Source organism: Petromyzon marinus, unplaced genomic scaffold (assembly GCF_048934315.1).
Source record: "Petromyzon marinus isolate PM22_M1 ecotype Great Lakes invasive population unplaced genomic scaffold, UKy_Petmar_22M1.pri1.0 PM_Scaffold_88, whole genome shotgun sequence".
Lineage (NCBI taxonomy): Eukaryota > Metazoa > Chordata > Hyperoartia > Petromyzontiformes > Petromyzontidae > Petromyzon > Petromyzon marinus.
In genome coordinates this window covers 260,476-275,475 of record NW_027423697.1, presented here as the reverse complement: position 1 = coordinate 275,475, position 15,000 = coordinate 260,476, and the positions used below count along the sequence as shown (strand labels likewise).

At 53.5% G+C, this 15,000-nt stretch overlaps 1 protein-coding gene across 1 annotated transcript in view; it reads left to right on the top strand.

Annotated features, from left to right (window-relative positions):
* Positions 1-15,000, top strand: part of LOC142923902 (uncharacterized) — a 61,369-nt gene that overhangs the window by 22,557 nt on the left and 23,812 nt on the right. The window contains exons 7-8 of the mRNA XM_076064895.1: positions 2,931-3,452; positions 5,677-6,714. Of these exons, the coding sequence (XP_075921010.1) occupies positions 2,931-3,452; positions 5,677-6,714 (1,560 nt within the window). The remainder of the gene's footprint in view (positions 1-2,930; positions 3,453-5,676; positions 6,715-15,000) is intronic.

Here is a 15,000-nt window from a genome sequence, read left to right as displayed (position 1 = left end):
TGTGTGTACTGTGTGTGTGTGTGTATATACTGTGTGTGTGTGTACTGTGTGTGTACACTGTGTGTGTGTGTGTGTGTACACTGTGTGTGTGTGTACACTGTGTGTGTGTATGCTGTGTGTGTGTGTACTGTGTGTGTGTATATACTGTGTGTGTACACTGTGTGTGTGTACACTGTGTGTGTGTACACTGTGTGTGTGTGTACACTGTGTGTGTGTACACTGTGTGTGTGTACACTGTGTGTGTGTGTACACTGTGTGTGTGTGTACTGTGTGTGTGTGTACGCTGTGTGTGTGTGTACACTGTGTGTGTGTACACTGTGTGTGTGTGTACTGTGTGTGTGTACACTGTGTGTGTGTATACTGTGTGTGTGTGTACACTGTGTGTGTGTACACTGTGTGTGTGTGTACTGTGTGTGTGTACACTGTGTGTGTGTATACTGTGTGTGTGTGTACACTGTGTGTGTGTGTACACTGTGTGTGTGTGTACTGTGTGTGTGTACACTGTGTGTGTGTACACTGTGTGTGTGTGTACACTGTGTGTGTGTACACTGTGTGTGTGTGTACACTGTGTGTGTGTGTACACTGTGTGTGTGTGTACACTGTGTGTGTGTACACTGTGTATGTGTGTACTGTGTGTGTGTACACTGTGTGTGTGTACACTGTGTGTGTACACTGTGTGTGTGTACACTGTGTGTGTGTACTGTGTGTGTGTGTGTACACTGTGTGTGTGTGTGTACACTGTGTGTGTGTGTGTACACTGTGTGTGTGTGTGTACACTGTGTGTGTGTGTGTACACTGTGTGTGTGTACACTGTGTGTGTGTACACTGTGTGTGTGTACACTGTGTGTGTGTACACTGTGTGTGTGTGTATATATACTGTGTGTGTACACTGTGTGTGTGTGTACATTGTGTGTGTGTACACTGTGTGTGTGTACGTGTGTTTGTGTACGTGTGTGTGTACACTGTGTGTGTGTACACTGTGTGTGTGTGTACATGTGTGTACACTGTGTGTGTATGTGTGTTTGTGTACACTGTGTGTGTGTACGTGTGTTTGTGTACGTGTGTGTGTACATGTGTGTACACTGTGTGTGTGTACGTGTGTGTGTACATGTGTGTGTACGTGTGTGTGTACACTGTGTGTGTACACTGTGTGTGTGTACGTGTGTTTGTGTGCGTGTACGTGTGTGTGTACACTGTGTGTATGTGTACGTGTGTTAGTACGTGTGTGTGTGTACACTGTGTGTGTGTGTCTACGTGTGTGTGTACACTGTGTGTGTGTGTACGTGTCTACGTGTGTGTGTACACTGTGTGTGTCTACGTTTGTGTGTGTACGTGTCTACGTGTCTACGTGTGTGTGTACACTGTGTGTGTGTGTACGTGTCTACGTGTGTGTGTACACTGTGTGTGTGTCTTCGTGTGTGTGTGTACGTGCCTACATGTGTGTGTATGTGTACACTGTGCGTGTGTCTACGTGTGTGTGTACGTGTCTATGTGTCTACGTGTGTGTACATTGTCTGTGTGTCTACGTGTGTGTGTACGTGTCTATGTGTCTACGTGTGTGTATGTGTGTACACTGTGTGTGTATGTGTGTACACTGTGTGTGTCTACGTGTGTGTGTGTACACTGTGTGTGTGTGTACACTGTGTGTGTGTGTGTGCACTGTGTGTGTCTACGTGTGTATGTACACTGTGTGTGTGTCTACGTGTGTGTTTACACTGTGTGTGTCTACGTGTGTGTGTGTGTACACTGTGTGTGTGTCTACGTGTGTGTGTGTACGTGTCTACGTGTGTGTGTGTGTACACTGTGTGTGTCTACGTGTGTGTGTGTACGTGTCTGTGTGTGTGTGTGTACGTGTGTGTGTGTGTGTACGTGTGTGTGTCTACGTGTGTGTGTCTACGTGTGTGTGTCTACGTGTGTGTGTGTATGTGTCGACGTGTGTGTGTACACTGTGTGTGTGTCTACTTGTGTGTACGTGTCTACGTGTGTTCGTGTCTATGGGTGTGTGTACACTGTGTGTGTGTCTACGTGTGTGTGTGTACGCTGTGTGTGTGTGTACACTGTGTGTCTACGTGTGTACGTACGTGCCTGCGTGTGTGTGTGTACACTGTATGTGTCTACGTGTGTATGTACACTGTGTGTGTGTGTACACTGTGTGTATGTCTACGTGTGTGTGTACACTGTGTGTGTGTCTACGTGTGTGTGTACACTGTGTGTGTGTCTACGTGTGTGTGTGTGTACGTGTCTACGTGTGCGTGTGTGTACGTGTGTGTGTCTACGTGTGTGTGTGTACGTGTCTACGTGTGTGTGTGTACGTGTCTACGTGTGTGTGTGTACGTGTCTACGTGTGTGTATGTGTGTGTGTACGTGTCTACGTGTGTGTATGTTTGTGTGTACGTGTCTACGTGTGTGTGTGTACGTGTCTACGTGTGTGTATGTGTGTGTGTACATGTCTACGTGTGTGTATGTGTGTGTCTACGTGTCTACGTGTGTGTGTGTACGTGTCTACGTGTGTGTATGTGTGTGTGTACGTGTCTACGTGTCTACGTGTGTGTGTACGTGTCTACGTGTGTGTATGTGTGTGTGTACGTGTCTACGTGTCTACGTGTGTGTGTGTACGTGTCTACGTGTGTGTATGTGTGTGTGTACGTGTCTACGTGTGTGTGTGTACATGTCTACGTGTGTGTGTGTGTGTACGTGTCTACGTGTGTGTATGTGTGTGTGTACGTGTCTACGTGTGTGTATGTGTGTGTGTGGACGTGTCTGTGTGTGTACGTGTCTACGTGTCTATGTGTGTGTCTGTGTACGTGTCTACGTGTGTGTATGTGTGTGTGTACGTGTCTACGTGTCTACGTGTGTGTGTGTACGTGTCTACGTATGTGTTCAAGGTGCCCAAATATCCGTCTCCTCCCCCTCCTCCCCCCCCAACCCAGGCCCCAGCGCGTTGGCTACCCAGGAGGCCCTGCCGTTGATTCTACAGGAAGTGAGGTCAGTGGCGGGGCAGGAAGTCAGCGGCACCAGACAGGAAGTGATGTCGCCGGCGGGGCAAGAAGTTGGCTCCGCCGTACAGGAAGTGACGTCGTCATCGGCGGGGCAGGAAGTTGGCTTCGCCGGACAGGAAGTGACATCGTCGGCGGCGGGGCATGAAGTCGGCCGTGCCGGACAGGAAGTGACATCGTCGGCGGCGGGGCAGGAAGTTGGCTCCGCCGGACAGGAAGTGACATCGTCGGCGGCGGGGCAGGAAGTCGGCTCCGCCGTACAGGAAGTGACATCGTCCTCGGCGGGGCAGGAAGTGACGTCGCCGCGAGGGGCGGCGCCCCTGCGTGCCTGCCTGCTCTCGCCCGTGTTCGTGTGCCACGTGCTGTGGCTGTCGCTCATCCAGCTGCGGCACTGCCTCTACGTGGGGTCCCTGCACGGGGCCCTCGCCCAGCGAGCCCACGGGGACACGGAGGCCGGTAAATGTGGGGGAGACGCGGGGGGGGGGGGGGGGGGACACGGGGGGGGGGGGACACGGGGGGGGGGGGGACACGGGGTGGGGGGGGGGGGGGGACACGGGGTGGGGGGGGGGTGGCATGGGAGACACGGAGACCGGCAATGCAGAGACGGGGAAGGACACGGAGGAGACACGCAGGAGACACACGGAGACACGGAGACACACGGAGACACGGAGACACACGGAGACACACGGAGACACACGGAGACACACGGAGACACAGAGACCGGTAATGCAGAGACGCGGGGGACACGGAGGAGACACGCAGGAGACACGCAGGAGACACATGGAGACACGGAGACACGGAGACACACGGAGACACACGGAGACACACGGAGACACACGGAGACACAGAGACCGGTAATGCAGAGACGGGGGGGACACAGAGGAGACACGCAGGAGACACGCAGGAGACACACGGAGACACAGAGACTGGTAATGCAGAGACGCGGGGACATGGACGAGACACGCAGGAGACACACGGAGACACATGGAGACACACGGAGACACAGAGACCGTTAATGCAGAGACGGGGGGGACACGGAGGAGACACACGGAGACACACGGAGACACAGAGAGACACGGAGATCGGTATTGCAGAGACGCGGGGACACGGAGGGAGACACGCAGGAGACACGCAGGAGACACACGGAGACACACGGAGACACACGGAGACACAGAGACTGGTAATGCAGAGACGCAGGGACACGGAGGAGACACACAGGAGACACGCAGGAGACACACGGAGACACAGAGACCGGTAATGCAGAGACGGGGGGACACGGGGAGGGCAGGGGGGGGGGGGGGACACGGGGACCCCCCTCTGTGCACGCCACAAAGTGTTGCCGGCCTTCGTAGGCGCTGCTTCTGCACGCCACTCACTGACGGCACTTGCCCCTTACAGCCTGTTACCGTTCTACCCCGGGGGGCGGGGGGGGGGGGTACCCTGTGTCTCCATCTGCGTGCCACAATGTGTATCGACGCTCCAGAGAGAGAGAGAGAGAGAGACAAAGGCGGCCGGGCGTGGCGGTGGTGGTAGCTGGCCACCACCACCACCACCACCGCCACCACCGCCACCACCACCGCCACCACCACCACCACCACCACCGCCACCACCACCGCCACCACCACCGCCACCACCACCACCACCACCGCCACCACCACCGCCACCACCACCACCACCACCACCGCCACCACCGCCACCACCACCGCCACCACCACCACCACCACCACCGCCACCACCACCGCCACCACCACCGCCACCACCGCCACCACCACCACCACCGCCACCACCACCGCCACCACTGCCACCACCACCACCGCCACCACCACCGCCACCACCACCACCACCACCACCGCCACCACCACCACCACCACCGCCACCACCACCGCCACCACCACCGCCACCACCGCCACCACCACCGCCACCACCACCACCACCGCCACCACCACCGCCACCACCACCACCACCACCGCCACCACCACCGCCACCACCACCGCCACCACCACCACCACCACCACCGCCACCACCACCGCCACCACCACCGCCACCACCGCCACCACCACCGCCACCACCACCGCCACCACCACCACCACCACCGCCACCACCACCGCCACCACCACCACCACCACCGCCACCACCACCGCCACCACCACCACCACCACCACCGCCACCACCACCGCCACCACCACCGCCACCACCGCCACCACCACCACCACCGCCACCACCACCGCCACCACTGCCACCACCACCACCGCCACCACCACCGCCACCACCACCACCACCACCACCGCCACCACCACCACCACCACCGCCACCACCACCGCCACCACCACCGCCACCACCGCCACCACCACCGCCACCACCACCACCACCACCGCCACCACCACCGCCACCACCACCGCCACCACCACCACCACCACCGCCACCACCACCGCCACCACCACCACCGCCACCACCGCCACCACCGCCACCACCACCGCCACCACCACCACCACCACCGCCACCACCACCGCCACCACCACCACCACCACCACCGCCACCACCACCGCCACCACCACCACCACCACCGCCACCACCACCGCCACCACCGCCACCACCACCGCCCGTGCGTGCCACAGGCACAGTCTTGTTGCTAGGCTGCACGGTGGGCCGGGGGACCTCTCCGGCTTGTTTGCCTTTGCAGTGGCCTGGTACCTGGATCTGTTTGCGTGGACTCAGCTCGCAGGACTCGCCTGTGCCCCCTGGAGCGGGGTGATGATGGACCGCGCGAGGCGAACGGACGGCTCCCCGGACGGACGACGCACGGACTCGCGGACACGGGAACACGCAGACTCACACAGAGACTCGCACAGAGACTCACACAGAGACTCATGCAGAGAATCACACACAGGCTCACACAGAGAATCACACAGAGACTCACACAGAGACTCGCACAGAGACTCACACAGAGACTCGCTCAGAGACTCGGGCAAAGACTCGCACAGAGACTCACACACAGACTCACACAGAGACTCACGCAGAGAATCGCACACAGACTCACACAGAGACTCACACAGAGACTCACACAGAGACTCATGCAGAGACTCACACAGAGACTCACACAGAGACTCACACAGAGACTCACGCAGAGAATCGCACACAGACTCACACAGAGACTCACACAGAGACTCGCTCAGAGACTCGGGCAGAGACTCGGGCAAAGACTCGCACAGAGACTCGCGCAGAGACTCACGCAGAGAATCACACACAGGCTCACACAGAGACTCACACAGAGACTCACACAGAGACTCGCACAGAGACTCACACAGAGACTCGCACAGAGACTCACACAGAGACTCACATAGAGACTCACGCAGAGACTCGCACAGAGACTCATGCAGAGAATCACACACAGACTCACACAGAGACTCACACAGAGACTCGCTCAGAGACTCGCTCAGAGACTCGGGCAAAGACTCGCACAGAGACTCACGCAGAGAATCACACACAGGCTCACACAGAGACTCGCTCAGAGACTCGCACAGAGACTCACACAGAGACTCACACAGAGATTCACCCACAGACTCACACAGAGACTCACACAGAGACTCACACAAAGACTCACACAGAGACTCACGCAGAGACTCGCACAGAGACTCGGGCAAAGACTCACACAGAGACTCACGCACAGACTCGCCCGCGTACAAAGGCCAGAAAACGGATGAACCCCTCGCTCACCCCCGTGAGTGCTTTCACGTGTGTGCGTGTACATGTGTGTGTTCACGTGTGTGTGTGTGTGTATTCACACACAACTGATGGGGCAGTTGTGGAGAGAGTGGAGAGTTTCCCATACCTGGGCAGTGTGCTTATGACTGGCTCCAGTTTAACAGCAGAGGTCTCACTCCGAATCAGTCGAGCGGCAATATCTTTTCATCGGTTGCGTAACGCTGTGTGGAAGCTACCTGGTCTGTCGCTGCGCACTAAGCTTCAGGTCTTCTCGGCCACGGTCATTCCCTCCCTTCTCTACGCTTGCGAAACGTGGACCCCCCTAATGGAACATCTTCGCTGGTTATGAACATTTAGGCTGGCCTGCCTACGATCCATCCTGGGTTTAACCAGGCTGGATTGTGTGAGGAGCTCACAAATCCTTGAAAGATCTGGGCACGGTCCCATCGGTGAGCTCCTCCGGCAGGCAAGGCTGCGATGGCTGGGTCATGTAGCCCGCATGCCCAGCCACCGCATGCCGAAACAGCTTTTGTTCGGCCGGATCGAGGGGACTAAACGGGCGCGGCACGGGCTAGAGAAGAGATGGAGTGATGTGGTACAGGAGGACGTGGAGCTGAGTGGACTTGCCGATGACCGGTACCAGCGGTGTCAAGATCGGCCTCTGTGGAGGAGGCTCGTGAAGGACGCTACTGGGCAGTTGGAGGCAGTCGCCCTCCAACAACAGCGGAGGGTGGAGGAGCGATGCTCAGAACAACGAGCGGAGCGCCGGGTGGCTAAAGCACAGCAGGTTGGCACAGTAGGGGGCACAGGTGGTGCATCAGCCCTGCTGGGTCTGCCCCGTGACCTCCTGCCAGCGGGCGTTCGACACTTCACGTGGCCTCAAGGTGCACATGGCCTGGCACAAGCGTCGTGGTGATGTCACCGCCACTTAGTGGCGAATGGCGGTTGTTGTTGTGTGTCTACACGCGTGTGTGTGTGTGTGTGACGATTATCTGAACTGGTCCCGGGCCTCCCCTAGGTCGACTCAGCCTAAAATGAGTACCTGGTGCGGTGTGTAAACATTGCCACTGGGGAGACAAAGGCGGTCGGGCGTGGTGCTGGCCACCCACCCCCTCGTGTACCAATCCGGCCTTCATAGGTGCTCGCTAACAGCACTTGCCCCTACAGTCTGTTAAGGCTATACGGGGGATCTTTGTTATTGTGTGTGTGTGTACATGCGTGTGTGCGCGTGTGTGTACACGCGTATGCGCGTGTGCGTGTGTGTACACGCGTGTGTGCGTGTGTGTGTGTACACGCGTGTATGCGTGTGTGTGTGTAAACGCGTGTGTGTGTACACGCGTGTGTGCGTGCGTGTGTGTGTGTGTACACGTGTGTGTGTGTACACGTGTGTGTGTGTACACGTGTGCATGTGTGTGTGTGTACACGCGTGTGTGTGTGTACACACGTGTGTGTGCGTGTGTGTGTATGTGTGTGTGTATACGCGTGTGTGTGTACACGCGTGTGTGTGTGTGTGCGCGCGAAGGGCTGGTGGTAACCCCTTCCACTTGGCGCTTGTTCCATTGAAACACCACGGTGGCAACACCCAAATAAGCCTCGTGCCCTAGGCCCCGGGTGGAAACGCATTCAGGTTGTCGCCTCCTCGGGCAAACCACGGAGCCAGGAGACTGAATGCCCCCCCCCTCCCTCCCGAGCGGGGAGGGGGGGGGGGTATCCTCCGGTAACGGGAGACCCCTACTGCAAGCGCTCACCGCGGCGGGGGGGGAGAGGCTGCCACTCGTCTGTCGGGAGCTGGACCGGTACCGCCTGGATCTCTGCGGTATTTCAGGAGGTCCGGTGGACCGGCTGTGGCTCCCGCCACCATGAGGGGTGGACAGTCCCTCTACTCGGGGCAGCAGACTGTCAAACAACAGGGTGTGGCTCTTCTTCTGAACGGAAGAATGAAGGGGGCGTGGGAGCGTGGCGGTGAGGTGTGGGAAGCTGTAAGCCCCAGGCTACTTTGGGCTCGCCGTCCCATCAATCGGAGGCGAGGAGTGGTGGTCGTGGTTACTTATGACCCCACCGAAGACGCACATCCGTGGTGGAGGGATGCAGGCAAAGCCGATGAGTCAGATGCCTTCTATGACCTCCTGTCACAGGTGCTGGCTAAAGTGGCCCCTCGGGATAGAGTCATCATGTTGGGTGACTTCAATGCCCGAGTTGGTCATGATGCTGGCACCTGGTCTGGAGTGATTAGAAGGCATGGGCCAGATCAGCTCAATAACAACGGTAGGAGGCTGCTAGATATTTGTGCAGCCCATGGGATTGTAATTACCAACACGCTGTTCCGGCATCAGCGCATCCACACAACATCATGGATGCATGCCGGGTCCAAGCAAGAACATCTGCTGGACTACATAGTGACGGACCAGCGGATGCGAGCCTAAGTCCTTGACACCAGGACCTACCGTGGAGCTGATCTGCCCACTGACCATCGACTTGTCATCTGTAAGATGCGCCTGCCATTCTTCCACTCTAGTGGTGGGTGTACACCCAGGATCCCATTCAAACCCTTAGTGGCATGGTCTCAGCCAGCTGATGAAAGTTTCAAGCGAGAATTTCATCATCGCTTGCGGCTGGGGTTGGCATGGTCCCCCACTCCTCCTGATTTTGAGGGTAAATTGGCGAGGTTTAGGACTGGTTCATGCAGCTGCAATGGCTGCTTTGGGTACGCGGTCCAGACCTCCCCAGAGACCCTGGCTGACTCCATGAAAAAAGTAACGTGCAGCGCCTCACCTTTTACCATCAGGGGAATAAACGGTGATCCAATCTCCGACCCCCAGGAACAGGTTTGCAGATTTGCTTAGCATTTCTGTGAGGTCTTGGGGGAGGGGAAATCCCTCAGTCAGGAAAACATCATGGCACAAAGTGAGGATGACCCTGCTGAGGCTGCGGTGCCTCAAATATTGGAGGAGGAAGTCACCCCCTGTGAGTGGCTGGCTGAGGTGCCATCTGTTGAGGAAGTACTGAAGGCGATCCAGAGTCTGAGACCAGGAAAGGCAGCGGGCAGAGATTATCTCCCAAGCTAAATGCTGAGGGAGGTTGGCGTTTGTGCACAGACTGCCCTATATGACATCATAAAAACGTCGTGAGAATTTTTTTTTATTGTTTTATATATATTTTGTTATTTTGTTGTTTCTCTTCAACGTGACTTTACCGAAAAAACTAAGAATATCATAAAAACAGTCTGGGCCACTGGACGGGTTCCACAGGATTGGAAGGATGCCCTGGTGGTCCCCCTCTTTAAGAAGGGGGACCACACAGACTGTAACAACTACTGGGGCATCTCACTCCTCAGTGTGCCGGGAAAGGTCCTGGCAAGGATTATTCAGCATCGCCTTGCCAGGCACGCTGAGGAGAGGCTTGCGGAGCCCCAATGCGGTTTCAGGAAAGGGCGGTCCTGCACGGATGCCATATTTTCTGTGTGTGTACACTGTGTGTGTACACTGTGTGTGTACACTGTGTGTGTGCACACTGTGTGTGTGTGTGTACACTGTGTGTGTGTAACACTGTGTGTGTATGTGTACACTGTGTGTGTACACTGTGTGTGTAACACTGTGTGTGTGTATGTGTACACTGTGTGTGTACACTGTGTGTGTAACACTGTGTGTGTGTACACTGTGTGTGTGTGTACACTGTGTGTGTGTGTATACACTGTGTGTGTGTACACACTGTGTGTGTGTACACTGTGTGTGTACGCTGTGTGTGTGTGTACACTGTGTGTGTGTGTAACATTGTGTGTGTGTACACCCTGTGTGTGTATGTGTACACTGTGTATGTGTGTACACTGTGTGTGTACACTGTGTGTGTGTGTACACTGTGTGTGTGTACACTGTGTGTGTGTACCCTGTGTGTGTGTACACTGTGTGTGTACACTGTATGTGTGTACCCTGTGTGTGTGTACACTGTGTGTGTGTGTGTGTGTAACACTGTGTGTGTGTGTACCCTGTGTGTGTGTGTACCCTGTGTGTGTGTGTGTGCACTGTGTGTGTACGCTGTGTGTGTGTACACTGTGTGTGTACACTGTGTGTACACTGTGTGTGTGTACCCTGTGTGTGTGTACACTGTGTATACCCTGTGTGTGTACACTGTGTGTGTACCCTGTGTGTGTGTACACTGTGTGTATGTGTACACTGTGTATGTGTGTACACTGTGTGTACACTGTGTGTGTACACTGTGTGTACACTGTGTGTGTGTACACTGTGTGTGTGTGTAACACTGTGTGTGTGTAACACTGTGTGTGTGTACCCTGTGTGTGTGTACACTGTGTGTACACTGTGTGTACCCTGTGTGTGTGTGTACACTGTGTGTGTGTACCCTGTGTGTGTGTGTACACTGTGTGTGTGTACACTGTGTGTGTAACACTGTGTGTGTGTAACACTGTGTGTATGTGTGTAACACTGTGTGTGTACCCTGTGTGTGTGTGTACGCTGTGTGTGTAACACTGTGTGTGTAACACTGTGTCTGTAACACTGTGTGTAACACTGTGTGTACCCTGTGTGTGTGTGTACGCTGTGTGTGTGTAACACTGTGTGTGTACACTGTGTGTGTGTACGCTGTGTGTGTGTAACACTGTGTGTACACTGTGTGTGTGTGTACGCTGTGTGTGTGTGTAACACTATGTGTGTGTACCCTGTGTAACACCCTGTGTGTGTGTACACTGTGTGTGTACACTGTGTGTAACACTGTGTGTATGTGTGTAACACCCTGTGTGTGTGTGTACTGTGTGTAACACCCTGTGTGTGTGTACACTGTGTGTGTACACTGTGTGTGTGTGTAACACTGTGTGTGTGTATACTGTGTGTGTACACTGTGTGTGTGTGTAACACTGTGTGTGTAACACTGTGTGTAACACCCTGTGTGTAACACCCTGTGTGTGTAACACTGTGTGTGTGTAACACCCTGTGTGTGTGTACCCTGTGTGTGTGTGTGTAACACCCTGTGTGTGTGTGTGTAACATCCTGTGTGTGTACACTGTGTGTAACACTGTGTGTGTCTAACACTGTGTGTGTAACACTGTGTGTAACACTGTGTGTAGCACTGTGTGTATGTGTGTAACACTGTATGTGTGTACCCTGTGTGTGTGTAACACCCTGTGTCTGTGTGTAACCCCCTGTGTGTATATGTGTAACACTGTATGTGTGTAACACCCTGTGTGTGTGTGTATCCTGTGTGTGTGTGTAACACCCTGTGTGTGTAACACCCTGTGTGTGTACACTGTGTGTGTAACACTGTGTGTGTGACACTGTATATGTGTACCCTGTGTGTGTAACACCCTGTGTGTGTGTGTAACACTGTGTGTGTGTAACACCCTGTGTGTGTGTGTGTATCCTGTGTGTGTGTATCCTGTGTGTGTGTAACACTCTGTGTGTGTAACACCCTGTGTGTGTGTGTAACACCCTGTGTGTGTGTAACACTGTGTGTGTGTGTATCCTGTGTGTGTGTACACTGTGTGTGTGTGTGTGTAACACTGTGTGTGTGTGTACCCTGTGTGTGTGTACCCTGTGTGTGTGTGTGTGCACTGTGTGTGTACGCTGTGTGTGTGTACACTGTGTGTGTACACTGTGTGTACACTGTGTGTGTGTACCCTGTGTGTGTGTACACTGTGTATACCCTGTGTGTGTACACTGTTTGTGTACCCTGTGTGTGTGTACACTGTGTGTATGTGTACACTGTGTATGTGTGTACACTGTGTGTACACTGTGTGTGTACACTGTGTGTACACTGTGTGTGTGTACACTGTGTGTGTGTGTAACACTGTGTGTGTGTAACACTGTGTGTGTGTACCCTGTGTGTGTGTACACTGTGTGTACACTGTGTGTACCCTGTGTGTGTGTGTACACTGTGTGTGTGTACCCTGTGTGTGTGTGTACACTGTGTGTGTGTACCCTGTGTGTGTGTGTACACTGTGTGTGTGTACACTGTGTGTGTAACACTGTGTGTGTGTAACACTGTGTGTATGTGTGTAACACTGTGTGTGTACCCTGTGTGTGTGTGTACGCTGTGTGTGTAACACTGTGTGTGTAACACTGTGTCTGTAACACTGTGTGTAACACTGTGTGTACCCTGTGTGTGTGTGTACGCTGTGTGTGTGTAACACTGTGTGTGTACACTGTGTGTGTGTACGCTGTGTGTGTGTAACACTGTGTGTACACTGTGTGTGTGTGTACGCTGTGTGTGTGTGTAACACTATGTGTGTGTGTACCCTGTGTAACACCCTGTGTGTGTGTACACTGTGTGTGTACACTGTGTGTGTACACTGTGTGTAACACTGTGTGTATGTGTGTAACACCCTGTGTGTGTGTGTACTGTGTGTAACACCCTGTGTGTGTGTACACTGTGTGTGTACACTGTGTGTGTGTGTAACACTGTGTGTGTGTACACTGTGTGTGTACACTGTGTGTGTGTGTAACACTGTGTGTGTAACACTGTGTGTAACACCCTGTGTGTAACACCCTGTGTGTGTAACACTGTGTGTGTGTAACACCCTGTGTGTGTGTACCCTGTGTGTGTGTGTGTGTAACACCCTGTGTGTGTGTGTGTAACATCCTGTGTGTGTACACTGTGTGTAACACTGTGTGTGTCTAACACTGTGTGTGTAACACTGTGTGTAACACTGTGTGTAGCACTGTGTGTATGTGTGTAACACTGTATGTGTGTACCCTGTGTGTGTGTAACACCCTGTGTCTGTGTGTAACCCCCTGTGTGTATATGTGTAACACTGTATGTGTGTAACACCCTGTGTGTGTGTGTATCCTGTGTGTGTGTGTAACACCCTGTGTGTGTAACACCCTGTGTGTGTACACTGTGTGTGTAACACTGTGTGTGTGACACTGTATATGTGTACCCTGTGTGTGTAACACCCTGTGTGTGTGTGTAACACTGTGTGTGTGTAACACTGTGTGTGTGTAACACCCTGTGTGTGTGTGTGTGTATCCTGTGTGTGTGTAACACTCTGTGTGTGTAACACCCTGTGTGTGTGTGTAACACCCTGTGTGTGTGTGTGTAACACTGTGTGTGTGTGTATCCTGTGTGTGTGTGTGTAACACCCTGTGTGTGTAACACCCTGTGTGTGTACACTGTGTGTGTAACACTGTGTGTGTGACACTGTATATGTGTACCCTGTGTGTGTAACACTGTGTGTTTAACACCCTGTGTGTAACACTGTATATGTGTACCCCGTGTGTGTAACAATGTGTTTGTAACACCCTGTGTGTGTAACACTGTGTGTATGTGTGTAACACTGTATGTGTGTACCCTGTGTGTGTGTGTAACACCGTGTGTGTGTAACACCCTGTGTGTGTGTAACACTCTGTGTGTGTAACACTCTGTGTGTGTAACACCCTGTGTGTGTACACTGTGTGTAACACTGTGTATATGTGTAACACCCTGTGTGTGTGTGTAACACTGTGTGTGTGTAACACCCTGTGTGTGTGTAACACTGTGTGTGTAACACCCTGTGTATATGCGTAACACTGTGTGTGTGTAACACCCTGTGTGTGTGTGTAACACTGTGTGTGTAACACCCTGTGAATATGTGTAACACTGTGTGTGTGTAACACCCTGTGTGTGTGTGTAACACCCTGTGTGTGTGTGTAACACCCTGTGTGTGTGTGTAACACCCTGTGTGTGTGTGTAACACCCTGTGTGTGTGTGTAACACTGTGTGTGTGTAACACCCTGTGTGTGTGTGTAACACCCTGTGTGTGTGTGTACACTGTGTAACACTGTGTGTATGTGTGTAACACTATGTGTGTACCCTGTGTGTGTGTAACACCCTGTGTGTGTGTGTGTGTGTAACACTGTGTGTGTGTAACATCCTGTGTGTGTGTGTGTGTACACTGTGTGTAACACTGTGTGTATGTGTGTAACACTGTGTATATGTGTAACACCCTGTGTGTGTGTGTAACACCCTATCGTATGTGTGTAACACTGTGTGTATGTGTGTAACACTATGTGTGTACCCTGTGTGTGTAACACCCTGTGTGTGTGTACACTGTGTGTATATGTGTAACACCCTGTGTGTGTGTGTACACTGTGTGTGTACACTGTGTGTGTGTGTGTACCCTGTGTGTGTGTGTAACACTGTCTGTGTAACACTCTATATGTGTACCCTGTGTGTGTGTACACTGTGTGTAACACTGTGTGTATGTGTGTAACACTGTGTGTGTGTAACACCCTGTGTGTGTGTAACACCCTGTGTGTGTAACACCCTGTGTGTGTGTAACACCCTGTGTGTGTGTGTAACACCCTGTGTGTGTGTGTAA